The sequence below is a fragment of the Choloepus didactylus genome, chromosome 4, assembly GCF_015220235.1.
Source record: "Choloepus didactylus isolate mChoDid1 chromosome 4, mChoDid1.pri, whole genome shotgun sequence".
NCBI lineage: Eukaryota > Metazoa > Chordata > Mammalia > Pilosa > Megalonychidae > Choloepus > Choloepus didactylus.
The window spans coordinates 132,042,012-132,069,925 of NC_051310.1; the positions used below are offsets into that span (position 1 = coordinate 132,042,012).

At 43.6% G+C, this 27,914-nt stretch overlaps 1 protein-coding gene across 1 annotated transcript in view; it reads left to right on the plus strand.

The window, feature by feature from the left end:
* Positions 1–23,204: 23,204 nt before the first annotated feature.
* SHC4 (SHC adaptor protein 4) overlaps positions 23,205–27,914 on the plus strand; it is a 129,571-nt gene continuing 124,861 nt past the window's right edge. The window contains exon 1 of the mRNA XM_037834036.1: positions 23,205–23,789. Within this exon, the coding sequence (XP_037689964.1) occupies positions 23,205–23,789 (585 nt within the window). The remainder of the gene's footprint in view (positions 23,790–27,914) is intronic.

Here is a 27,914-nt window from a genome sequence, read left to right on the forward strand (position 1 = left end):
CAGCAATCTAATGTCTTAATTGCAACAGGAGCAGCCAGCTAATTGATCCTGAAACGGTCAATTGGTCTGGGCATGGGAACTCGATCCAGGCTGGACCAGTGAGTCTCTTTCTTGGGATTTGTGGACTTGGGGCTGAGAAAGATTGGGTTAAGTGGTCTTAGGTGCATGGATTATAAGACAGGAATCTTTAGAATCATTAGTGGTCATGAAAAAGCAAAGTCTGAATCAAACAGTGATAAACAGATTGATTTACTGTCAGATTTTGTAGCGCCTCCAAAATCCTAATGTATTTTGACTCTTCTTGAGGGAAAGACTGCGTATTTGTCAGGCAGCATTTCCACAACATGTTGGACCATGGAACCCAGAGCTCCCCAAATTTACTTGGCCACAGAGCTCTTTTTTCTGGGAAATACCTATGAACATCCCGGGAAATTAGTTTTTCAAGTAATGTGCATTAAGTCATGTTACCCTAAAATATTAACGTCCAGGAGGATGGGACATACAGCAGAAGCCTGAAGTGTTCTAACTTAATGGTTCTCAACTAGGGGCAATCCACTCCCCCCCCACCCCATCCCCAGGACATTAGGCTATGTCTGGAATCATTTCTGGTTGTCACAAGTGGAGAGGGGGCTGCTATTGGCAACTAATGGGTAGAGTCCCGAGAGGCTGCTAAACATCGTGCAATATACAGGACAGCTTCCCACAACAAAGAATTATCTGGTCCAAAATGTCAATAGAACAAAGGCTGAGAAACCTTAACTCAATGCCAGGATCCTGGATAATTAATCCTGTATAAGTTCAGGACCCCAAGCAGGAGGGCATGTGCTTACATGGTATAATCAAATGCCCTTGACCTCTGTTTCTGGCCCATATTAGATATTCTAATGTTTCTGAGCGAACTTAGCCAGACGCGTCCAGATTTTCCAGATAAAAGAGGCCTTTTTTTTCCAGTTCCTGGGGGAAGAGAATGAGGAGAGTTTGACCCCGAGCTTCTGATCACATGCCAGTGCCTCCTCCTACGTCTCCCCCTTGTTTTCTCCCATCACGTGGGGAGGCATATGAGTAGCAAAAGGGCAAGGAGGTTCTTCCGGCAAGGGTTGTGGAATGAAAGCTCCAAGTAAAGCGAGTCGAGTGTTAACAGATGACCTGGGGAATGAACTGGTCTGATCTTGACCACGTGTTTAAATCAAGCAAAAGTGGGGAGGGCTGAATTTTATAAGACACCATGAAGTGAAATCCAGTCCCCTGCCCATTTAAACAATGTCCCAAATGCAGATGCGTTAAAGCCTCTGCATGCTACACCAACCACTTCCCATGGAATGGCGGCCTCAGAACCAAGCCCATGGGATAACCACTGGACAGGGGCTTGGAAAAGCCTGAGCAGCCCTTATGTTTATGGAGAGGAGAAGGGAGCACAGAGCCCCTGCCTACAAAGCAACCATCTTTTGGGGTCAGCAACCATCCTGGTTTGCCCAGGACTGACAGGGGTTCTCAGGACACCGGACTTTCAATTTTAAAAACAAGACAGTCCTGGGCAAAATGGGAAGAGTTGGTCACCCTGCTCTTCAAAGACATGGGGAGACCAATTTAATCACAAAATGTGATTCACCTTTATTATATCTTAATTTAATTAGTGTTTATTAATGCTGATTAGGTGCCATGACAGAGTTGAGAGTAGTACAGGCACCTCCCGACTCATGCTTGACCATGTGCCGAAAGTTAGTAAGCCGTTTGCTTGGACTCAGAATATTTCCTCAGGGAGGCTATATGAAAATGCTGATTATAGTCAGTCCCAAGCTAAACCCATAGGTTATGCAGGTTAAACATAACCCGTATTGTAGTTGCAATGATAGAAAAAATCCACAACCTTAGGAAAAAAGTCTTCTGCAAAAATAGTGTTTCAGCTACATGATTTGAAACCACTGGGGTGATTTCACCTTGTTTCTAGGAGAAAAAGTAGATACCTCAGGATGATAGGGACACATCTGCAATTTCCTGACCCCTCCTATCAACACATGCAAATGAACACATACACATGTATGCATGCACACACACACACACACACACACACAGGTGCACACACATGCACATGCTCTGTTTCTTACTCAAACTCCCACCAGATTGGGGCAGTTTAAGAATCAAGGTCTCCTAGTGTAATGTCAAGTCAGAGGCACTTTCCCCTGCTAAAGGGTTCATAACTCAGGATAGACTGTCACCTATTTGTCCTATCTCTCCAGATGCTGCTGACAGGGATGAGAAAACACAGCACACTCTCCTGAGCCTGTCGAGAGAAACACAGGGCAAGCAACATGTGGTTAATGACTAATGTGAGCTGACTCAAAGGCAGAATTTCCAGGACAGGATCTAAAGTATGGAAAGATGTGGAAATGATTTAGTTCAGCCCCCTTGTTCCGGTTTGCTGATGCTGTTGTTTTGCAAAACGCCAGAAATGAATTGGCTTTTATAAAGAGGGTTATTTGGTTACACAGTTACAGTCTTAAGGCCATAAAGCATCCAAGGTAAGGCATCGACAATCAGGTACCTTCACTGAAGGATGGCCAATGGCATCCAGAAAATGTCTGTTAGCTGGGAAGGCATGTGGCTGGCATCATAGCTTGCTCCCAGGTTGCATTTCAAAATGATGTTCTCTAAAATGTTGCTTTTGGGGCGTTTTGTCTTCTCTTAGCTGCAGCTCCTCTTCAAAATGTCACTCTCAGTTGCTCTCCAAAATGTCATTCTTAGCTTCTCTGAGGTCCTTGTCTGTGAACTCCTTAATATAACTCCAGTGATCCAATTAACACCCACCCTGAATGGGTGGGTAACACCTCCATGGAAATTATCCAAACGTTTCACTCACAGTTGATTAAGTCACATCTCCATGGAAGCACTCAATCAAAGAATTCCAATCTAATCAACACTAATACATCTGCCCCTATAAGACTGCATCGAAGAATATGGCTTTTCTCGGGGACATAATATATACAAACCTGCACACCCCTCATTTACAGATGTGGAAACTGAGGCCCAGGCAAGTGAAGGGAACTGCCCAAGGCCACTCAGCTTTTTGGAGGCATATTAAGTGTTGGAACCCAGGTCCCCAATTCCCAGGCTGTTCTCTTGCCACTCCTTTCCATGCCTCAGAAACTGGAAAATACTCTGGGGTTCTCCCCCACCTCCAATTCTCCTTTTGAAAATAGATTCTCTAAGGAAAGATTTGTTTTCTGGCTGAAATAGCTGTGCTTGCCAAGTTGGGGTCATAGAACTTCTGTGGCAGAGATTCCCAAATTTTGCCATCCCATGACAACCCACAGACTCTGCAATTTCCCTGCACCTGAAACCTTCCTCCTATTGAGCAGAAAGCCACAGCAGCAACACAACCAACCACCCACAAATGTCTTCCATCAGTACCGTGTTTACTTCCACCAGTTTAAGAAAGGCTGCCTCACTTCTGGCCATCTTCTTACCTTTGTAAACATTCTTAAAACCCAAGAGGAGTTAAACCACTTCCTGTAGGTATGTGATGGTAATGGAAGAGGAAATATGAATGCTGCATTGAAAGATTTAATTCTGGTGCTTCATGTTGCTTTGTCCACAGATATTTAGTAAGTATTCAAACTTCTTTTCTAATCAGGAAATGCCAGTTATCTCCCGTAAGGCACCTGCTGTTGTTTACAAAGTCCTCAGACTGCCAGAGTGGATGGATTGTGGAGCTGACCTTAATAAGATGCACTCTGGATATGCAACTGTGATATAATTCTGTGTTGTATATGCAGGGTTATTTGCATCTTCCAAAATGCTTTTGCGTGCGTGATCTCATTTGACTCAGAGGGAAGTAGGGCAGCTATTATTAAACCCATTTCATGGATGAAGAAACTGCAAATAAATTTGATTATTCCTTAAATTTATCCAGTGGCTGAGATGAGATTAGAACCTGAGTCTCCTGGATCCAGTATCTTCTCCACAAAAAATATGCAATCTTTTAAAACATTTTAATTGTTTTTAGATAGGAAGAATCTACATGTAGTTCAGAACTGAAAAGGTACAAAAAGATGTACAGTGAAAAGTAAGTCTCCTCCTTATTCCTCAACTCTCATCCCTAAAGGCAGGTCTCTGGAGGTGCAGCTTCCAGAGCTGTTCTATGCACATACTAGGAAAGATGTATATATAAATTATACATATATATTTATGTATAAACACAAATGAGAACATGGTTTTTATTCACTTGAACATATGTATTTTCCACTTCTGCACATGTGGAACTGCCTTCCAAAAGAATCAGTAACGCTCACTGGTGGGAACAGGGCAGTATATCTTACAGTTAAGCACATGCACTTCTGAGTCAGAAAAATTTAGGTCAGAATCCATCGAAACATACATGTTACATAACCTCTCTAAGCATCAGTTTTCTCTTCTGACAAATGGTCATAGTAATTCCCAACACATAAGTGCAGGGATGTCTGTAACTTGTCTGACACATGGTGTTCTGGTTTGTTAATGCTGCCATTTTGCAAAACACCAGAAATAGATTGGCTTTTATAAAGGGAGTTTATTTGGTTACAGTTACAGTCTTAAGGCTATAAAGTGTCTGAGGTAAGGCATTGACAATCGGGTGCCTTCACTGGAGAAAGGCTATTGGCATCTGGAAAACTTCTGTGAGCTGGGAAGGCATGTGGCTGGCATCTGCTTGCTCCCAGGTTGTGTTTGAAAATGGAGTTCTCCACAATGTTGCTCCTGGGGCATTTTGTCCTCTCTTAGCTGCAGCTGCTCTTCAAAATGTCACTCTCAGTTGCTCTGAGGTCCTTGTGCCTGTGAACTCCTTTATACGACTCCAGTGATCCAATTAACACCTACCCTGAATGGGTGGAGCAACACCTCCATAGAAATAATCCAGTGAAAGTCCTTGCCCACAGTTGACTGAGTCACATCTCCATGAAAACACTCAATCAAAGATTCCAAACCTAATCAACACTAATAACGTCTGCCCCACAAAATTGCATCAAAGATAATGGCATTCTGGAGGACACAATACATCCAAACTGGCACACATGGTATGGCAGATTGAGTTATATACCCCAGAAAAAACATGTTCTTAATCTTAATTCCATTCCTTTAGGTATAAACCTATTGTAAAAAAAGAGCTTCTGAAGATGTTATTTTCAGTTAAGGTGCAGCCAGCTGAATGAGCATGGGTCTCAATCAGGATTATTGGAGTCTTTTATAAGCAAAAGAAATCCAGGCATAGAAAAAGCTGTGGGAGGAGGCAGCAGCCAGAAGTCAGCAGTAATCTGGAAGAGAAAGGAGGGTACATTGCCTTACAATGTGAGGCAGAGATATAAGACATGACCTGCAAGGATTACCAGCAGTCAGCACCAGAATGTTACAGACTTTGGGGAGAAAGCATCGCCTTGCCAATACCTCGATTTTGTTCTTCTCCTAGCCTCAAAACTAGGAGCCAATAAGTTCCTGTTGTTTAAGCAGCCAGAAAACTAAGATATATGGTAAGTGTTTTCAATAAATGGTGGGTATTTACTATGGACCTACTAGGTCCAGGAACTGTTGGAGGTACCAGAGAAATGAGATGAATAAAGTAAGGTGTTTGCCCTTAAGAAGCTTATAATTTAGAATAGGAGAAGGAGATTGCAGCAAACAATTGATAGTACTGTAGGATGGATAGAAAGCAATTAATGTAGAGGGTAAGATCATAGACTCTGGATTCAGACATTCCTGGGGTCAAATCCCATCTCAACTTAATCTTGGACAAGTTACTTAACTTGCCCTTAGCGTCAGCATCCTCATCTGTAAAATATATAGAGTTGTTGTAAGGATTAACTGAAATACTTGCAAAGAATTTAAAATAGTTCCTGGCACATAGCAGACATTCAATAATAATTTTAATAATAAGATGTAATTCTGTAATATTAATCAGTGCAACAATAGGGCTAGGTACAAAGTGCCAAGGCAGGACCAGGGAGAAGGCTAGTATCCCCATGACCCGAGATCAGCGATGGTAGACCCCTTGCACTGGGATTATCAGGGGCCAGTCCATAGAGCTGGCCCTTCACATGAATCACCTCACTCAATGCTCACAACCTCCCTATGAAGAAGATATTACCCTCTTTTCTTTTTTCAGAAGAGGAAGCCAAGACTTAGGCAGGCATGGGAGTATCCTTCTCATCCTCCTTTCATCCTCTGGCTCCCTAAGGAAGAAAATCACTAAACCAGGTTGTCAGGGACCTAGGTGTCCCCTTCACAACACTCACTCAAGCATTCACGTACTTGCTTTTCAGATGTTTACGGACCCTGCTATGTACCTGCCCCAGTGCTGAGCCCTGGGTGAGGGCAGGGAACAAGATGGAAGCCCAGCCCTCATGGTTAGACCGACTTCAAAGCCTCAATGCACACCTGATGATTTACACACTGCTGTGAGAGTGAAAAGAAGGAGATGTGTCTAACTGGGGACCTGACTGGGTTCAGGAAGATTTGGGGCTCCATCTCCACCTGCTCTTGCCTTCCCAACATCCAAGGTTGGAGGCGGTGAGGATGGAAGAGAGGGAGAGACTAGGAGCAGAGGGAGTAATTGGACATGTTATTGGAATGAAGGGGAGAAAAGTGCTCTTTTCGCCTGGCAGGATGACGCTTTCATGGGGCCTCTCGTCACAGTGGCTGTCAGAGGTGCTGGCTGTGAGCAGCACTGGCCTTGGCCAGGCAGCACCCCTCATGGCCAGGTGGCTGAGGTGATTGTGGAAAGGCTCTTGGTGACAAAATGCCAGAGAGTAGAGCCTCTGTTAACTATTGTGATCACTGTTGATGTTTTGTGCACGTCAAATTTATGTGGCACCTTCTAGTTTATATCCACCATTTCATTTTATTTTATTTTATTTTGTAGTAAAATTGGGTGCAATTGGGGTGTGAGGGTGTGGGGGGTTGAGAATTCTCTTTATCACTGCTACACCTCTCCCTACCCCAATTTCTGAGGTAGACTAGGTAGGTTTATCAACCCCATTTTACAGATAAGGAAACTGAGGCTGTGAGAAATTAATGACTTGCACAAGATCACAGAGATACCATGGCCGAGCCAAAGGTTTAGTCTGTAGGGTTCCAGTGCTAACATGCCATGATGCTGTGTTTGACCTCTTGTCAGACCCTGCCCAGGCTCCACAGCCTGTACAGAAGAGCCCCCTCTAGCTATACATTCTTTACCAGGTAGGTCTAGACTGTCCCACAGCCCACTAGTCTTGAGGGAGTAAGGTCTTTGTTGGCAGATCTGGACTTTTCTCCTTTTCTATGTGCCAGAGACACTTGTCCACCCTGGCTCCTGTGAGCTAAATCTCCATGTTCATGTATTTTTTCTTAGGGCATGGAGTCTAGGTGATTTACCCAAGCTATTCTTTTCCAGCATTCTCCATAACTGACTGCTTAAGACCTCTTGTCTCTTCTTTCTCACCTTCTCAGTTCCAATCCTTCACCTATGACAACTTAGCTGTCCTCTATTATTCTGTTTCTTACCAGCTGTGCTTGTTAGGATGTATTATGGCCCCCAAAATGCCGTTATCTTTGATGCAATCTTGTGGGGGCAGAAGTATTAGTGTTGATTAGATTGGAATCCTTTGAGTGTTTCCATGGAGATGTGTGGAGGTGTTGCCCCACCCATTCAGGGTGGGTTTTTATTGGTTCACTGGAGCCCTATAAAAGCTCAGACAGAAGGAGCTCACTGCTAGAACAACTTAGAGTGATATTTTAAAGAGGAGCTACAGCGAGAGACATTTTGAAGATGGCCGCTGAAAGCAGAGTTTTGCTTATGCTTTAGAGGTACTAGCCCAGAGTTTGCCACAAGAGGCTGATACAGAGACATTTTGGAGAACGCCATTTTGAAATACAACCTGGGAGCAAGCAGATGCGAGCCACATGCCTTCCCGCTAACAGAGATTTTCTGGATGCCAATGGCCTTTCTCCAGTGAAGGTACTCTATTGTTGATGCCTTACCTTGGACACTTTATGGCCTTAAGGCTGTAACTTTGTAACCAAATAAAACCCCTTTATAAAAGCCAATCCATTTCCTGGTATTTTGCAAATGGCAGCCTTAGCAAACTGGAACACTAGCCTATCTCGGGACCATTAGCTATTATCAATATAAGGCAAGAAGTGTCTTCTTTGAGTCTCTTACTGTTGTCTACAAAATACTCAATTTTGGTGGATTCACGGGCATGTGTATAGACACAGCTGGTTTGGAGTCTTCTAGCAGTGGGCTTTGATCAGGTCGCAGGACTGGGAAAGTAAATGGATTAGTGAACATGAAAAGGATGTGCCAATTGTGAAGTGCTAATTGAACAAGCGGAACTATTGTAGTTGGTGGTGGTAGTATTTAATTTGGTGCTTGGAGAAGTGCCTTCACTGAATTGTGTGTTGACAATAGTCCATCATTATGAAACACACTCTGGAATTATAGAACACATTGCTGATGTTCACAAAAGTACAAGGTTTCATTTTCACAAAAACTTTATTCTAAAGGCATTTTTAAGGAAATGGCTTATGATCCTTAGAGATTATTTTTCATAAGTGAATACCATGAATTATGAAAACAATTATATTTCCCTCTTTCTCTTGGCCGCTTGGGAACTCAGAATTAAATTGACAACCTACTTCTAGAAAGTTTACTTGCCCTTTTGCCAAACACTTTACATACTGTCAATCCATGCGTCACCTTAGTTTCCATCCTATATTTTTCTTTACTTATTTCTTAAATATATTTATGTATTTATTTCACAAGTTAATGCATTAATACATTCTTATAAAAGATGGAAAGAACTCAGAATTACACCAAGCAAAACTTGAAAGTATTCATTTATTATTTATGTTCTAGTACTATTTATATTTAAGTAGCCTCAAACCATTTGGAATGATATTAGGAATAATCAAGTTGAAAAAAAAAAAGCTCTATTTCAGGTTTACTACCATGCTAAGAACTTTCACATGTGCTTTCTCTTTTATTTTCTTTATTTCTCAAGACAACTCTAAGACAGATATCATATGCCCCTTTTAAAGCTGAGGCCATTGAATGAGGTTAAGTTAGTTGTCCAAAGTCATGGATAGTAAGTGGCAAAGTTAGGAATGAAACTCAGGTCTGTGATTCAAAGTTTGTGTGTGTGTTTAACTCTCTTGCTTCTCTATACCAAAAAGCTGGATTACGAAATTTATGTACAGTTGGGATGTGGATTTGTGTGTTTGTGTGTGTTGGGGGGGACTTGTGGGTTCCTCTTCATCACAGCTACTCCTCCTCACTCTGCCTCAAGCCACTGCAATTATTTAGGTAATTCTGCCCAAAGCATTCTCTCTAAGTGCCAAGAGACACCTTATCCAAGATGGCTGACCTACTTTGACCTTGCACCAACTTCAGGAAGAGACTTAGCAAAGGTCAAGGGCAAGGACGTCTTTTAACCACCCACCACTAGCCCCCCTCCCACCTCCCCCATCAATGGGCTTCAGCCATCAGGCAGGAACACAGCATGGCCTCTCTCTTTGGTGAAGATGCAGTGGCAGATCTGGTGCAAAGAAATTTGCCCACCTCCAACCCCCCATCCCCAGCAAGGCCAAGTTCATATTGGTATGTAAGATGTGTGCCTGGTCCCCTACTGGACCACCATTCCAGTAATTTGTACTGGCTTCCCCTTCCTCTTGGGCCCTGGCCAGAGGACACGGCTATTGACATAAACACTGACCGCTGTCCCAGCTAGCAGGCAAGCACATTTCTATTTTGATCTGAATTCCCAGCATCTTGGGGAAAGAACTTGGCCTGATCCTATCGACCAGACCCCTGACAGGGGAGGAGAGCCCGCAGGCTCCTTCTGTAACCTTCCTTTGACTTGGACTCAGAAGACAAAGGTGAACTTGAGCGCTGTGGGAGACACAGCTTCCCTTTATGCTCCCACCAGGCCCCGGGGCTGCGTTCTCTCCAGCACTGAGGCGCTTTTGTCCCGGCGGGGCACCCACAGCCTGACTGCCCACACTGTTAAAGTGCAGGCTCAGCGTCCTCTCCCCCGCCCCCCGAGCCACTCTGCCTGGAGAAGGGCTTTTGAATTTCAGGGACTCACACTGGTCCTTTCTTCTGGGGGTGCCTGCAGCTTTGATGCTGTGCGCCTGGCAGCCTGGTGCTCCGCTGGTCTTTTTCAGGGAGGCCGTGCGAAAGCGCAGACGAGGCGCGCTTCCAGCCACCCAGGCTTCTCTGGACAGGGGTGCAGCCTGGGCAGCGGGGAGAAGCCTCGCTCCCCATCTGGACGGGCAGCAGCTCCTTCCTTTCCTGCCTCACCGAGGGGGAGCGCCGCCTGCCCTGGGGTGGAGCCCCACCCATCCCAGAGTTAACCCAGAAATTTGGTCATCCAGCCTGCATTTCACATCTGAAAAACAGGCATCCCCTTTGACCCAGCAGTGGCACTTCTAGGAACTCGTCTAAGAAGATAGTTACCGCTGCATGCAAGCCTTAAAAAATTTTTCCTACCCATATTTTAGAATAAAACATTTCAGACGTACAGAAAAGTTGCAAGAATTGTACAGTGGACACCCTAGAGTCTGCAATTAGTGGTTTGTATGCAAGGATTTAACTCCAAGAGTTATCACCTGTCCTATGGTGTGTGAGTGTGCGTGTATGTAAACCTAAATGTCCACCCCTCAGTTTGTTGAATTATGGCACATTTGCACAATGGTGCTACATAGCCATTAAAATAACATCATGTATTTACTGACATGGAAAAATGCGATTTTTTTGTTGTTAAGTGAAAAAAGCATGCAGAAAACTGTGTGCACAATATCATGTCTTTTTTTGTTTGAAAAAATTAATTGTTTGTAGGAAAAACACCACCCTGAGGTTATATATTAAAATGTTAACAATGATTTTTCTAATTTAGGATATGGATGAATTTCTTTCCTAGCTTATTTATAACTCCTTCAATAACATCCTTTTATGTAAAGTGAAATAAGTGACTTCAAAACTGCCTGTTCAGCTCAGGAGGGATTATTCCAGCACCATTTATCCTGTCAGAAGTCCTGGGCTGCCCTGGTCTTTCTGTCCCAGCTCCCCATGCAAGCCTCCATGTGTCACCCTCCTCACCCTCTAGAGCTCCCACGTCTGAGCACCAGGTTCTCTCTTCCCTCTGGTTCCCGCTATCTTGCAGAAACCAGCTTCCTTCCTCTCCTCATGTTCTCTCGGGCGAGGGAGTTTCCTTGGCCTCTACAGAGGGAAGGCCTTATCGGGCTATTCACTCTCATTGCCGGAAGCAGGAGTCTTGGCAGGTAAAATTCCTCTCCTGAAAGAGGCCAGGGCTTGACCCAAAGTCGGCCCGAGTTCCCTCTCTTTGTGAGGGGCCTGGTCCCCAGTTAGACTTCCAAGGGAGGTGCTGCTGTAGTGGGGGTTCTTTGGGAACTTTAGGAACAGTTGGATAATATTTTCATTACCATGCAAGCAACGACACTCAAGAGACAACAGTGATAATAACTCACTATGTATACATATTTTTTTGTATACACACTCACAGTGGTTCCCTCGAGCAGTATCGAAATCTTCTGGAGATGGGTATAGGATTGCCAACTTCTATTTTGCCAAGTAAAGCCATTTAAAAAACTATTATTCACAATTTCTATTATTTCATAACAGAAGGGACATTTTACCACACACACATAATAGGAAGAACAATCTATAAGTCTTTAAATTTAACTTTATAAAATCCTTACTATATTGTCTGCCTCCTCACCCCTCTCTCACTTACTTTATAAATTATTATTATTTCTATTTAAACTGGTAGACACTTTTTCACAGACCAGCACCTGTTTGGGGACCAACATTTGGGAACTGTTTCTCCATGGCTTTGATACTTAAAATGACCTACTTGCAGGTGAGGAAACTGTTCAGAGACTGTCAACTGATAGATGGTTGAATGAGGATTCAATGTCAAGTCTGTCTGCTCCAGAGCCAGTGGCTTTTCCCTATTCCACATTGCCTCTTTGTAACCAGGTTGCCTTTGTGGTTCTGTCAGGCACTGTCAGGAGACAGTTGACAGGAAAAGAGACCTGACTTGCTTTTCAAGGATTTGGCCAGACTTGGGTCACCAGAGAAAACCCAGTGCATCAGATTTATTGTTGATCCAAAAATCACTGAACTCATCAGATTGTGTTAGCCTTTCAGGGAAGTTCCTTCTTAATTTCATTATTTTCTTTACCAGCAAAGCCATCTTATGGAAGATTCCAAGGGGAGGAGTATATGTAATTTGGTGGAAGAGAATTCCATTCTACCCATATACATCTACCAAATGAATGCCTGAAATTCCTCCAGTTTGGTTTTCTTCATTGATGTATTAAAAAAAATAATGAATACAAAAGAAAAAAATAATGAAAAACTTGAGAATAAGACAAAAAGGTGGACAGCATAGACACATTATAATGGGGCATTGTCTCACGGGCTTAACAAAAATTTAATTATCCACAGAATGTAGCTATATTTGACTTTGCTTTTTACTGTTAATTAAGGGTTTAGAAGCTGAAGTTACATGTTAACTTGTAGACCTTATCTGGAATACAGGCAAATAATTTCTGTCCAATAGAAAAGATTATCCCAAACGTTATGATTTTATTGCCCTGTAGAAAATTAACCAGTTTTGTCTTTCATTGGCAAATTTATTTCGGGATGCCTTTCCTGGTAGACTATGTAAACTTGTGTTCTTCCAATTCCTCTTTGAACCAGCCTTACCATACTGCTGGTTTGTTCTCTCTGTAATGACTTTGATAAAGTCTATCTAAAGGCAGTCTCCATCAATACCACTTTAAAATGCTATTAATAATTTGCCTCTTGCTGTGAATGAAGAATCTGACAGCAGATTTTAAGAAGTGGAAAGGTGCAATATTTGGGTTCTGAAGAAGATGAGAGAAGGAAGTGGAGTGAGAGAGAGGATGTATGGGGAGGTGGATTAGCCAAACTTCTTAGGACAATTATATCAGAACACCTTCATCTTCACACATAATTCTTCTGTCTTGGGGCAGTGACCAGTAGCATGGTTTGCTAGAAATGGGATTTTCAAGAATTAATGACTGGAGAAGAAATTGGGGCTAGCCATGGTGAAGGATTAGAATTTTATCCTGTAGATTATGGGAGTCACCAGAGGTTTTAATTCAGGAAATGATATGATCATATTTTTGAATTAGAAAGAAAAATAATTCTGACAAGAGTATATTGGATGAGTGGAGGAAGTGTGTTCAGTAAGTGATGACCAGGGCTTGGCCTGTAGAGGTATGAATGGAAAATTGAGGACAAAATCAAAAGGCAGTTCAGAGTTAGAATGGACGGGTTTGGTGAGTGACCGAAGAGAGAAAGGAGTCCAAGATGACTGCTGGATGGATGGAAGGAATGGCGATGCCACAAGGCACACAGGGGGAGGAGCAGGATGTCAAGGCAGAACGCTCTGCTTTTGACCTGTTGAGTTTTACGATCTGAAATTTGAATCTAGAATTAAGACTTCGGAGCTAACTTCGCTGATGTATTAAAAAAATAATGAATACAAAAGAAAAAAATAATGAAAAACTTGAGAATAAGATTAAAGGTGGACAGCATAGACACATTGATGATAAATGGAAGCTATGGAAAGGTATATGATTGTTGAGGAGAAACATGTCATTGGACAACTTCACCATATTGTCACTGAACGATGGCGTTCACCGGAAGGCATCCTCTTCAATAACAGTGTATTACTGTTAGCCATGAATGGCCCACTGCCCAGCACCTTGGCCAAGAATATCCATTCTTCATACCCATTTTCCTAATGTAGAAATGGAGGCTCAGGAAGCCAAAGCAAATTTCTTAAACCTGTGTTGCAGGAATGGAAGATCAGACTAGAAACACCCCCTAGTTTAATTTAATCCTGCAGCCCTCAAGAGTATAGATCACCTGACCCAAACTTCACATCCCTGCTTCTTCCCCTCTACTGACCAACCTGACAAGAGTGGTGCTGAATCTGCAATGAATTGCCTACACTATTTCGTCCCTCCAGCCCTACATCAGGCAGTCGTTTTACTGGACCTCCAGGCCCCACCTATAGGGTCCACCTTATCCCAGGCTTTACGAAAGTAGACAGCAAAGTGTAATTCCCATGTACCCATCACCCAGCTTCAACAATTATCAACATAACAGCTAATCTTGTTCCATTTGTGCCCTCTTCCCCCAGCTTTTTCTCCTGTATAGATTATTTCAAAGTAAATTTCAGTCATTGCATCACATCAGTATGTGTATCTAAAAGACAAAGACACTTTTTTTTTAACATAATGTTAAACATATGTTATAACATAACATAATCTGGTCTAAGGTGCTCTAGATCAGAATGTATTGGCCTCAGTATCCGTTCAGGCTTGTTGGTTAGTTCTGATCTTTCCTTGGGCTTCTATTCCAGTAATAATGACTACCTTGCAGTGAAGACCTGCTGTATGTCACAGACTCATTTTATCCTTACAGCAATGCCATATGGTGGAAATCACTATCCTCACTGTAGAAATGAGGAGAAACTATTCTACCTCTCACAGAGGTAGAATAACTTGTCAAAATGACATAGGTGATATGAAAAGGACAACTGAGAGACAAAAGCATTTAGAAAAGAAAAATTGTTTACTTTGTAAGAAAGTTCTGCACACATACATACACGCACATAGACACACAAAACAAAACAAAACAAAACCAAAACAAAACAAAAGACCCAATGGATATTTAAAGAAAAAAACACAAGAGTAGCAAATTACCAAGTTTGCAGTTAATCTAGGTCATGGTGGGAAAACAGCAATTATCATATCTGCAAAGGTCATCACATATCAGCAGTCATCAACATTGCAAAAGCTGGTAAATTGGCAGTCTCAGTTACAAGAAAGGCTCAAGATACCATTTGTTTGGGGGACTAGAATTAGATGGGGCAAACCTTTTTTTTCTTAGGTATTTATGTTCTATATGTATGTATGTATTTGGCTTGTTGTTCTTTTATCTCAGGGTACAAAATGCTTCTTTCCCCTTGACTCCTAGTGTCAGGCATATGTCTTAGTTTCATTTGCTGCCATAAAAAAGTACCACAAATTTAGCAGCTTAGACAACAAATTTATTATCTTAAATTTCTGTAGGTCAGTCTGTTCTCTAGCTGCCAAGATTCCCACATGCAAAATACATTCAACTACCTATTATAGCATCAACTTGAAGTCCAAAAATCTCATCTAAGTCTCATCAGCCCCAAAGTCCTAAATCTCATTATCTAAGTCACCTAAATTAGGTATGGCCCTGGGTATACTCCATCCTGGAGCACAATTTCTCTGCATCTGTGGATCTGTGAAAATAAAGAAACAAGCTCTCTGTTCTGTCCTATCGTAGGATAACAGTTATAGACATTCCAGTTCATAAAGGGAGAAAACGGCAAGCAAAAAAAGAGTCACTTGTCTCAAGTAATTTCTAAATCCAGCCAGGCAAATTCCATTACATTTCAAGGTCTTGGAATAATTGTTATTGTTCTCAGCTCTGCCCTCTGGGTTCAAGGCCCTGTCCTCTGAGTCATTCTTCCTTTTTTTTGTGAAAGGTAGTATATGTTTGCAGCTGAGTAGTCTTTTCAGTCTGTTTCCTGCCTGTAAAATTTTGGGGGTTTGACAGCCTTCTTTCATTTCATGCTCTCTATCCCTTTAGTCAAGCTGGCAGTGTTTCTGCTGATATAGAATTCTCAAGAACCTTGCAGGCCTTCCATTTATGTCACAGAGATTTATTCCATGAGACAGGAGGCTCATCTACAGATCTTCCATAGATAATCCTGTCTCTATTTTTGACTTGTGTTGACATGGCTGAGAGAACAGACCTTCAGCTTCTAAGATGCTCTCTGGTTTGATTGAGGTATTTGGGAGTCACACCCTTAATCTCTTCAGAGAGCCTTTTGTGTGACTGCAGACTCTGACCTGTTGATCTTTCTGAGGTATCAGCAAAAGGTTGTGCAGCCATATCCTTGTCTTTTTTTCTGTAGGGCACGTTTTCCTGACATAGAATCTCTTAATTTGGATAAACTGAGAGTTTCCTGAACCAAGTCCTGGTTCCTTTTGGTTTAACAGTTCTTTCCTCAATTTATCTCTTTCCTCTCACTTTTCAATATAAGCAGCAAGAAGAAACCAGACCCCACCTTCAACACCTTTCTTGGAAATCTTAGCTAAATGTCCAATTTCATTGTTTCCAAATTCTGCTTTCCACACAGCTACAAGAAAACACAGTTTCTGCTAAGCTTTCTGCCACAAGGATCCTCTTTCCCCCAGTTTCCAATAACGTGTTCCTTATTTTCCTTTGAGATTTCACTGGCAGTTCCTTTAATGTCCATATTTCTACTAATAATCTGTTCAAGGAAAATCTAGCCTTTTTCTATCCTGTTACTCAAAATTCTTCTAGCTAAACAGCATGAGTTTATTATTTTACTGTTCTGTAGGTTGAAGAAAACGTTTGACATCGGTATCACTGGGTAAAATCAAGGTGCCAGCAGGGCAGCATCCTTTCTGGAAGCCCTACTGGGGTCTTTGCAGCTATAGGTCTGAGATCCCCGTTTCTTGCTGGCTGTCAGCTTCAGGGCCATTCCCAGCTTCTTTGGCTTGTGGCCCCCTCCCTCCATCTTCAAAGCCAGAAATGGCAGGTCAAGTTCCTCTCACACTTCAAATCTCTGTCCTCCTTTTTCTGCTTCATCTCTCTCTCACTATAGTCAGGAAAGGTTCTCTGTGTTTAGGAACTCATGTGATTAGATTGGCCTACCCAGGTAATCCCTACCCATCTCAGATTTTGTAATCTTAATCACACCTGCAAAGCTTCTTTGGTCATGTTCCAAGGATTAGGGCATGGATATCTTTGGGATCCATTAGTCTGCTGACCATAGTGTCAGAATCCAGATTTCAGCACAGGCTGGTCTGACTTTATTTGGGCTTTTCCCACCAGACTTGCTAGTCTCTTCTCATAACTGGGCTTCTATCTTATGCCTAGTGGCCTTTCTCATCCTGTGACCCTGTTCTTGTCACTGTCTCACATTGGATAGTAATGAGTTGGGCTGTAAGTAACAGCTTAAAGATAAGTGAGTGCTGCTTGAACCAACAGGGGTTTATTTTTGTCACATAACAATACACCTGGAAGTGGTTGATGGTCTTGGTTCAGTGATTCAATGATGTCAAGACCAGTAGCTTGATGATTTGCTTGGCCCTTCCCTTGTGGTTGCAACATGGCTGTCACAACTACAAATGATTACATCCACAGTCATGACCGAAGACAGGAAAGGGAGGGCTTCAATTTTCTCTGCTCCTTTTAGCAGGAAAGAAGCTATTTTCCCAGAAGCTCCCCAGCAGGCTTTCATTTGTATCTCATAGACCAGCACTATGTCACATGTCCCCATCCCTGCAGTTTCAAGGAAGCCCGAGAAAGTGAGTATTTAGTTCTTCCTCTGTGGTGGAGCTGGGGAAAGAAAAAGGGGGTTGGAAATGAGGATTGGATTAGCTAACTCACAGTGGCAGAATTTCAATCTGTCCAGGATACTGTCTTTATGTCCTTTTCTCTTCCTAGCCCACAATTAAAATTGGAATCCTGTGCCTGAATCAGACACTTCCTGATGACTGTGCTCTGACCACCTGTCCAATACCACCCACTCACTCCTTCTTGTAAGATATCCCTGACCCCAATTAATTACCTAGACTGCGAAGTGCAGCAGCCTGGCTGCACTTCCTGTCACTGCTTGCTGCTGGCTCCTGGAAGCACCTGACCACCTTCCAGAGGCCCAGAGACTCCTCCAGTCCTGTTAGCTATGCAGAGCCAAGCTTCTGTTATGACAGCACCTATTTTTAGATCGTTTTAAAGCTTCATTTTGTGTGTGTGTGTTTGTATGTGCACTCATGCACCTGTATACCCATATGCACAGAAAAGGGGGGGACGGAGGCCACACTAATCAAGGACATTTTTATCCCATGCCAGCTTCAAATTTTTATGTAGGTAGAAGATGTACCATATATTACTGTAGCAGAGACTACAGTTGTCTACCACAATATCCATTGTCTTCTTCCTCTGTAACAGAACTGCGATTTGTGTGCATCAGGAATACACTCAGACAAAAGACTTCTTCATTCTCAGATGAAGAAGGCTTTATTTTTTGCAGGTAGGCGTGACCATGTGACTAAGTTCTGGCTAATGAGATGTAAGTGGAAGCATTGTGTGGGACTTCCAGGATGTTTCTTTAAAGAGAAGGGGCATGTCCTTCTTTGTCCATTCCTCCATTTTGCTGCCTAAAGTGTTGAAATGGCTGGTGCTCCATCAGCCATTTTGGACTATGAGGAGAAGGGTCATACTTTAGGTGTGGGTAAGAGCTGTCACTAGTCTTAGCCTTTCCACCTCCAGGGAAATAAAATTCTTGTTTAAGTCACTGTTCTTTTGGATTTTTGTGCTGTTTGCAATGAACCTGACCCTAAGTAATTCATCTACTTTTTGTCTGCATGATGTCTTATGCTTTACACAGCACATTATTCAGGTACATTATCTCATATTCAATAAGTAGGAAAATACCTGTTTTCCTGTGCTGTTTCTGGTTAGTCCTGGTTCTAGGAGAACCAGTAAAGGCCAGTAATAACCATCAGAGAGCTTTCAACCTACCAAGGATGAAAACTGTTGGAAAACTGAAAACATTTGGTTCAGGACAAAAGGGAGATGTTTCCAGAGTTAAAGACCACTCTGGGGGAAACAGCCTGCCTCCATTTTTGTGAGACTAGACCCTGACTCCCAAGGACTCAACCCTTTCTCACTGTCTCACTTCCCCATCTTGATAATAGTATTTTGATCTCTGCCAAGAATGTTATATAAATGTTGTCTTGTGGAATTTTTTTCCTAAACCGCATTAGCAATACTTGCATTCCTCACCAATGGGCTTTAGAATCATTCTGGATATCGTTCAGTGAATATTCTTTAGGAATATGCCTGCTTTGTGATAGAAATGGTAATGGTGGCTGTAGTAACAGTCCTTGTGTGATAGAGCTCTGATGTCACCTGCTGTACTTTTTCCCAGAGTAGCAACTGGTGTCCCATCCCCCAGACTTGTTTCTGCCTTGTTCTGCCCTTTACCTCCCCACACCCTCCTCCACCCCAAATTCCATAATGGGTTATCTCCAAATCTGAGCAGGCATTTTTGCTCATGTTCCCTTCTCCTCATGCCCCCTCCTCCAAGAAATCCTAGCGGGACCTGGCTAATTCTAGCATGGACCAGTCTGACACAGCTCTTCTTGACTCTGTCTGCTCCACCCAAGACACTCAGCCAGAGTGGGCTGTCCTTGAGAAGCCAGTATATTGATTCACACTTACCAGGGATCTCAAAGCAAAGGAGGCATGTGGCAGTGGTCAAAGCAGAACCTGCTTTCCAATGACAGTGATGAGAGGGTTTAATGGTTCTGTAATGGTTTAATGATAATAACATATCTTTCTTATCTATTATCTATGTTTTTACCCCTAGCAATCCTATGAGTTGTCTAGGGTGAGTTTTATAGGTATGATCTCCAAAGGGGAAAAGGGAACAGGAACTAACGTTTAGTGAGCATTTGGTGGGAGATAGGTACTTACATACACTGGTGACTAAGGACATGGCAGTGGGAGTTAGTCAATGCTTAGTTCTATACCAGACCTGCCAGTTGCTGCTGTGTGGCTTGGACAAACCACTAAACATTTCTGAGCCCTGATTGCCTCTTTTGCAACATGAGAATGCCATATAGAGTTGCTATGAGGATTAAATGTGAAGTGTTTAGTTCAGGTCCTGTTCCAGAGTAAGTGCTATTGCACCCATTTTACAGGTATGAAAACTGAGGTTCAGAGACGTTCAGTAACTTCCTCAGAGTCCCACAGCTCGTTCTGTAACTCCCAAGCTAATGCTCGTCCTACTAAATTATGCTATTAAATGCACAGAGCTTGTGGGTAGTGGCAGTTACTCAGGTTTCTTGAGACATCTAGTCTAGTATTGTTTTCATTCTTAAGGAATTATTTTTGGGCTAAACATACTTTTCTCTGGGAGTTGTGGTGAGGGAGGGGATAGAAAGGGAGAAATGGGAGGTGGGAAAATATCCTGTCAGGCCCCTCTCTGGCTGATCTGTGAGGACAAGGTTAGGAGAGGGTTTCCCAGCAATTCTAGACTCTCTAAGAAATCCCCAGCACTTACGTTTGCTCAGTCATTTTCCTGGAGCTCCAGGGAGCATTGACATGTCTGTAACCCTCAACAAAGGCCTGGAGTCTAGATTTGAGCTCCTCTGGTCCCCTGGGAGGCAGCAGAGTACAGTGGCTACCAGTTCAAGCTTTGCTGTGAGGCAAAGCTGCTGGAGGAATCCTGGTGTATCATTCTCCAGCTGGGGTTCCTTGGCCAAGTCCCTGAACTTGCCCTGAGTCTTGTTTCCACAATTGTACAGAGATGATGCAAATAGTCTCAGCCTCCAAGCACTGCCGTGATGGACTGTTGGAGCAGCTTTTTAGCCCCTGCCTTTGGGCTGAGAGAGCTGCCTGGCTGGGCCAGCCACGCCACTGAGGCTGCCTACCCACTCCCAAACTGCAGATCTGGGTCTCTCACCTTCATAAAAGGTTCTGGTGGAGCTGCATAGAATAGCCAGCGTTTCCAGGGTTCCCAAGGACAGAGAAGCAGCCCACAGCAGCCATGGCTGCTTTCTTACCTTACCTGATCCCACCTGGTCCCTCCCCACCCCTCCCAGGACTCCCTGCTTCTGAGGAATGGGAGTAGTCTGAGCCCCTGGGGTCTGGGTCCAGCATGGTGCCTACGTGGATGAGCTGGCAGCACTCAGTCCTTTAGTCATGAAGACCTCAACAAGTCAGCCAGGCTGACTTCTGTCAGTCTGTCCCTTCTCCGGGCCTACAAGATCATTAGGAGATTATTTCTTTAGGCAATGTTGGCTTTTTCAGCTTCTTCCTTTTGATGCTAATTTTTTTTCTTTTTAATTACCCAGACTGGCATAGAGTCTATACTGTGGAGGGTAAGAACACCAGCTTCTGAGTGGGGCAGAGCTGTTCAAATGGTGTTTCTTTATACTGCCAGCTATGTGCTCATTGAGACAAGCACTGTGACAAGTGCTTTACATGGATCAGGATTATATCATAAACCCTCATAGCATCCTCATTAGCTAGAGGATGAGGAAAATTGATGAGGAAATTCAAATAAAGTAACTTTCTCAAGGTAGCATTGCATAGGATCCATGGCAACAAGGAAGGGACACTAGTGAGGGGTTTTGCCAGGAGGTGTGAGAGCAGGAAAAGGGAGTTAGCAAGGATTGATAGAAGGGTTATGACGATGCAGAAAGGCCTTCCCAAAGAAAAACACATCATCTTAACAGGTTTGGCAGACAGGATGCAAAAAGGTGCATTATTTCTGAGGGGGAGCAGGAAGCCAAAGAGGATGTGTTTTCTGCTGGTGACACTCAACCATTTAATTGGGAAGCTGTGTTTGGATCCCAAGGGAGCTCAGGCCACCAAAGTCATGAATACTCATGAGTTTAATTCAGGCTTGTGGGCATCCCTCATTCCTGTTTTTACCAGTTTGTTTTAATTTTTAAGTTAATGAGCAATTTCACACACAAGAACCATGACCCACTGAGAAATTTAACATTCAGCAGAGATTTTTCTGACTCTTTGTATACTTAATTTCCACCCCCTCTCCGCCCCCATGTTTTAGCAGTTTCCTCTTCTCCATCACTAAAAGTACCTGCATTTCCCTTTCCTGGCTCCATTTTTGGCTTCCTGTGTGCTAAACCTCTTGTAGTTGTCATCATGTCTTCAGAATGCAGTTGATAGGTACAGGAAGTTACACCAGACCGGAGATGGAACCAACAATCAATAGAAAAGGAACTATGTTTCTAAGAAAGATGCATCACGGCTTCCCACAGGAGTTGTGTACCATATGTCTTAATATCTGTGGAACAATGGATCTAATTTTTACCTCCTCTGCTTGGCTTTCCTAGCCATTTCAACAACAAAGAAAATAGATCTTTTAACATGCTGCTCCCCATACTTACTGATGATTTATTGTAAAGATTGTGTTTCCTTTTAACCTATTCATCAGATATCACAAAATAAAATCTACCCCCCCTCTGCCCACCCCCACCCCCAGGGTTTTATTTCTCATGGCTACTAGTTTAGTGTATTTATGGCATATGAGTCATCAAGCTGCTGCCTGATTGGATAAAAACCAAGCACCCCTGAGACCGGCAGTCAATTACAGCTATTCTGAGCTTCATTCACAGATTTATTAGCTTGCACACACAGAGAAAAATTCATTCAGCAAAGTTCATTCATAAAAATTTCAACACTCTGCTTTTCGTCGTGTACATCTCAGCCTTCTCCTGCAAATAGGCTCCTGAGAGAAGCCCCGAGTGGAGCCCAGGAGGAAGGAAAGCTCTGAGCGAGGGTGGGGAGTTCGGGCAGGCTGGGAGGGGATCCGAGGAACACAGAGGGATGGCAAGTCCGTGAAACAATGCAGAGCAGCGCCCATCACTGGTACTCCTGGCTCGTGGCCCAGAACGGGATGCAAGACAAGATCTTCCAAGAGAAGGCAGCCACCAGAATCGACGAACCCAGGCAGAAGGGCCTTTGGCACACACGTATATATATACATATACACATATATGTATATATATTTAAATGAACAATCGCTGGAACAAATAAAGGGTTAAATCGGCCAGTCATTGCTCCGCCCTGTGAGAGCCATAGGGAGCAGGTTTGAAAGTTCCTGTGTGCAGAAGGGGAGGCTGGGAGGTGAGGGCGCTAAATATTTCTGTGCTTTCTGCAAGGCTAGCTATGCGGCGGGACCGGCTGGCTGGTGTTCGGCGGGGCTCTGTGCGGAAGAGTAGGCGGTGAGCGACCCCCGCGGCCGCGAGCGTCGCTCGGTCCAGCTTTCCCAGCAGGGAATCCAAGGCGAGAATACCGGGAGCTGCTGCCTGAGCCAGCGAGGGACCGAAATCGGAGCTGAGGAGGCGTTTCTCTTCTGGGCTGTCACCATTAAGGGGCCAGGAGCCGATGCAGGCTTCCTGAGAGGCGAAAGCGAAGAGTTGGAGAGGTGGCTGCCGCGAGTCGCACCAGGCGGTAGGCGTTTGATTTCCGTACCGTTTATCTACCAGAAGACGAGGCGATTTATGCAACAGTATCCTGTTTCAGTACTGCCAAGGCTATGCGAGAACGCAATCAGGACAGCCTGGCAGGACTCGTGCTGTATGTAGGACTCTTCGGACACCCCGGGATGCTGCACAGGGCCAAGTACAGCCGCTTTCGGAACGAGTCCATCACGTCCTTGGACGAAGGCAGCCCTGGAGTCTCAGTCGGGGCCAAGGGCTCTCCGCAGCCTTCCTACCCCGCCCTGGCACCTCACCTGCCGGCGGATGATGCCACCTTGGCGTCCCAGGAGAGCCCCACGCCGCTCTGCACCTTGATCCCCCGCATGGCGAGCGTGAAGCTGGCCAACCCAGCCACCTTGCTGAGCCTGAAAAACTTTTGCCTGGGTACCAAAGAGGTGCCCCGACTGAAGCTCCAGGAAAACCAGGATCCAGCTCCGAGCAGCCCTGCTTCCCCTGAAACCAGTCTAAATAGGATCGGGTCTGCTCCTCCGCCCCAGCCAGACGTGGTGGGGCACAGGACACATGTCCTAACTCAGGGTGCCTGCCCAGTTCCCCGCCCTGGGGAGCCAACCCCTGGAAGCCGGCAGGACAGGCCCTTTCTCCAGCACCTGCTGGGGATGGGCATGAACTACTATGTGAAGGTAAGTCCATTTCCCTCTCTGCACTCGAAGACTTGTGGGGAAAGGAGGCTCTTCTCTGTCTTCTCCAAGAGGCTGCACATCTCCTGATTGGGTTCTAGGTTTGGACAAGACCTTGCACAACAGGATGAAGGGGCAGGGAGCTGGGTATCCAGATTTCCCTACAAATACCTGGAGTCAGACAACCTTTGCCTCAAGGGCATAAACTGGTGCTAACTTGCAGGTAGTTATCAGGTGTAGGGGCAACTTCTAGATAGAGGCAGCTGAGATGGCACCTTCTTGTCCCCACTCAACCTAGCATTCTGGCTAAGAAGAGACAGAGATTCCAAATCTGATAGTGACTGAGACCCAGTAGATCATACTGGCCATTGTATGTCAGATTAAAGCAATAAGGATTTCTGTGCTAGAGGAACACATGGTGTGTAAAGGGCTTGAATTATTTTTAAAAATTTAATTCAGCATTTGTCAAGCGCTTCTTGAATAATGGCTGACTCTCTAACCTTGTGCAAGGAGCTAGTCTAGCTCTTCAGTGCACATATATTGCCTCTATTGCCTGTGCTGTGTGGGTGGGCCTTGTCCATGGGCTATGTGCAAAATCAAGGTCCTTATTAGCCTTGCATCTGTCCTTGCCCAATCCGGATCTGGAAAAATGAAAACGAGATTTGGTCCCTGCCCTTCTGGGGCTCAAATTTTAGTTGAGGAGATCAATGAATGCATTTGAAATAGTGAGAGAACAATACTTAGCAATAGACATCTAGTGTGAGGATGCTGAGGGAATTCCGATAAAGGGAAAGATAGTGGTCTGGGATTCATTCACACGAGAAATCTTCAAGAGAAGCTACATGTGGAGGGGCAAGAGAACAAGCAAAGTGCAGGAGGCAGGATTCACTGTGGCAGATGAGGGGAGCATCTCATAAAGTGGGCTTAGTTGAAAGGGATGGGAGATGTTGAATTGAAGAGTAGCGGCTGATAGAGGAGCTGGCACATAGTTGGTGGTCAAACAATATGAGTTGAATAAAGACAAATACAGATCATGGGTAGCTGGGGCAGAGGGAATAGTTGATCAAAGCTCTTAAAAGCCAAATGAGGAGTTTGTAAACACTCTAAATGGAAAATGAGAACCCTCATGAGTTCTTAGGCAAAGTATGACCTGCTTTAAGTGGATTTAAAAAGATCAATCTGTTGATTTATTTGAGACGAGTTGAAGTAGGGAAAAATTATAGACTGAGAGGCCAGTGAGAAAGATATCCTGGGAGTTTAGGCATGAGGTGATGAGAACCTGGATTAAGGTGCAGATGAGAAAAAGGAGATGAATTCAAACGCATCTGAGAGAGAAGTGACAACAGCCTTGGTTGGTTAATCAGATAATTTGAGATAATAGAAATAGTAAAATAGTGAAAAATTTATTGAGCAATGGGTAGACCTATGAGTTTGTTGTTGTTTTTGGAGGTGGGGGAGGATTATTAATGAAGCATTGGGAAGAGTGAAAGATAACTCCAAATTTAAGTCCAAGAATGAGATGAGTGATGCTGATGATGCTGTTAGAGTGAACTAGGAAGGGAGACTCATGCTAAGTTTGCTTTTGACATACTAAGTTTAAAATAATGATATCTAAGTGGTACTAATCTGTAGGTAGGTAGTCATGTAAGTCTAGCACTTGGCTGAAAAGTCTGATCTGAAGGTATAAATTTGAGAGTGCAATACCTGTATCACAAAACTTAATTAGGATCTCAAGGAAGTCCAAATAATGAATGCCAGAAGGGTGACAGAGAGAGCAGACTTGGGGGCAGCCCTGGCAGAGGGATAACTAAAATTTCTAAGGAAGGTAAATTTATGGGACCCACGGTGCTTGTCCTCACCCACAGTATTGTGGCTCATAATGAAAATAGTTTCATGTTTCCACTAAACGTTCATGGGCACATTTCTCATTTGTCAAATCCAAGTGTCTGAGAGGACCTATTGGGGGAAAAGAGCAACTTTCCAAACTTATATTCTCTGTCCCTGCTCTCCCATCACCTAGACACCCTCTATCCTCTGCTTGCCTTTCCTTCCCTCTTGTACCTCCTTCTACCTCTCCATGCCCACACACCTGTACAATTTTAAATATGAAACAAGTTGCTATGTGGTCTCCATTTTCCCTGGGGAGCATCTCCACTGGCATTTTAGATTTTTAATGAGGACATCTGTATTTTCATGGTGATGATAACTGATCCCAGGAAAATTGGTGGCCCCACAACCCAAGTGGACCTCACTATATTGCCAATGGACAATGACAGGTACGCCAGTTAAGTGCCTCTCTTAGGAAGTCAAGATATCTGGATGATCTCACTTTATTAATTTCTAAAGAATTCTAACTTTGAAAGATGAAAGGAGCTCAGAAGTCATCTAGTTCAATGTTTCTTTAGGGAAAAATGAGACCCAGAGAAGCGACTTTTTTAAGGGCACTCAGGAGACTCAAAAACAGAGAGAGATCTAGAATCCAAATCTCCCTGTGCCACCCCTTGTTCTTTTCACCACAGGTTTCCATCCTGGTTGAGACTCTGTCCTTCAGAATGTTTTGAGATGTGAACCAATGAAAAAAATGGAGTGCCAATATATTAATTTACAGTAAAAATATCATGCCAAGTGGGCCAAAATTTTGAGCCCTGCATTTTCCTTGGTAAGAAAAGGCACATAGGAAAATTTAAATCAAAAGCTGCTTGGTGATGATGGAATCAGGGCAGAGAGATGAGACACGTTCTTAAGGGCTAGTGGACATAGTACTAGTGCACATATGAGCAAATTTTGTAGGCGTAGGGCCCCATATTCTACTTCTTTAACTATATCATGTGACTTCTCCCCTCTCTGCCCAAACACATTCATTAATTCATTCACTCCTTCATTCAGCAAATATGTATTGTGAACAATTATGCAATGGGAACTATTCTAGGCTGTGGGAGGTTGAGGCAGGAACAAAACAGACCAAGTCTGAGCCCTCATGGAACTTACATTTTAGAGAGTGGATATAAGCTCTAATTGAATAAAAAAAGTAAATATACTGTGTCAGATGATGATAAATTCTATGGAGAACAATAAAGCAGAGTAAGTGGGAAAGACCTGGGTGTGGATGGAGGGTATTCCTTTTGGGTAGCATATGGCATTATTATAGCTACCCTTTATTTTGTTTTCTTACTTTTTTTCTCTTTGCAGTATGGGCTGTACTTTGCATTTACCCTAGTTAGAGTTGACTTTGGGTTAAATATCCTTTTTAAGACATTTCTCTTCCGTGGGACTTATGATATTGAATTAATTATGCAATGGGAAATACTTTATGAATCCTGAGCACCTATTTCTGAGTAATTTTCATTTAAGTCCAGACCTTGACCTACCTGGAGGACTCTTGAGGGACATGGGCTGGGAAACCATGTTTTTGAGAGATACTGAGCCAGGAATGGGATAGCCAGGCCCTGGGCTGAGCAAGGTAGTGAGGTGGGTGAAGTCTGTAAAACAGGGCCAAACATAAGGCTAAGTGTCATTTCTTGGAGGTCTTCGCAAGTCACTTAATCCATCAATAGACATTCAATGAAGGGCTCTGAGGTGCCCAGCATAGGGTGGTGGTAAGTGTGGGAAATACACAACATGTCCAGTGCTCTCTACTCTAAATAAGAGGCTTGGCCTGTATGGTCTCAAAGGTCCCTCCCAGCAGCAGCACATGATGAGTCTAGGGCTCATTTCTTCACATGGAGGTGCGTACAATGTTAATTTACTTTCCCCACAATTTTGTTCAAGACTAAATAAAGCAGATGCTAACCACAGCTAATCCTCACAGCAACCCTCTGAGGAGGGCTGCATTCTCCAGCGAGGACAGTATACTTTACAACCAGTAAGTAGCAGAGTGAGGATTCAAATCCAGATTTGTCGTATTCCAATGCCCATCTTCTTCCTGCCCCATCATCATACCTCCAAGTTGGACAAGCAGTCCTGGAAATTTGTGACTGCCATATCATAGATGAAGGATCATATTGTGCAGAACAGATTTTATTATGGTACCATCCATGGAACTTGCCTGGTTGCATTCATCTGCATAATTCCAGTTTTCTTAGTTCAACCCAACAAATCCCATTTCCCAAGACACAGCTCAGTCCACCA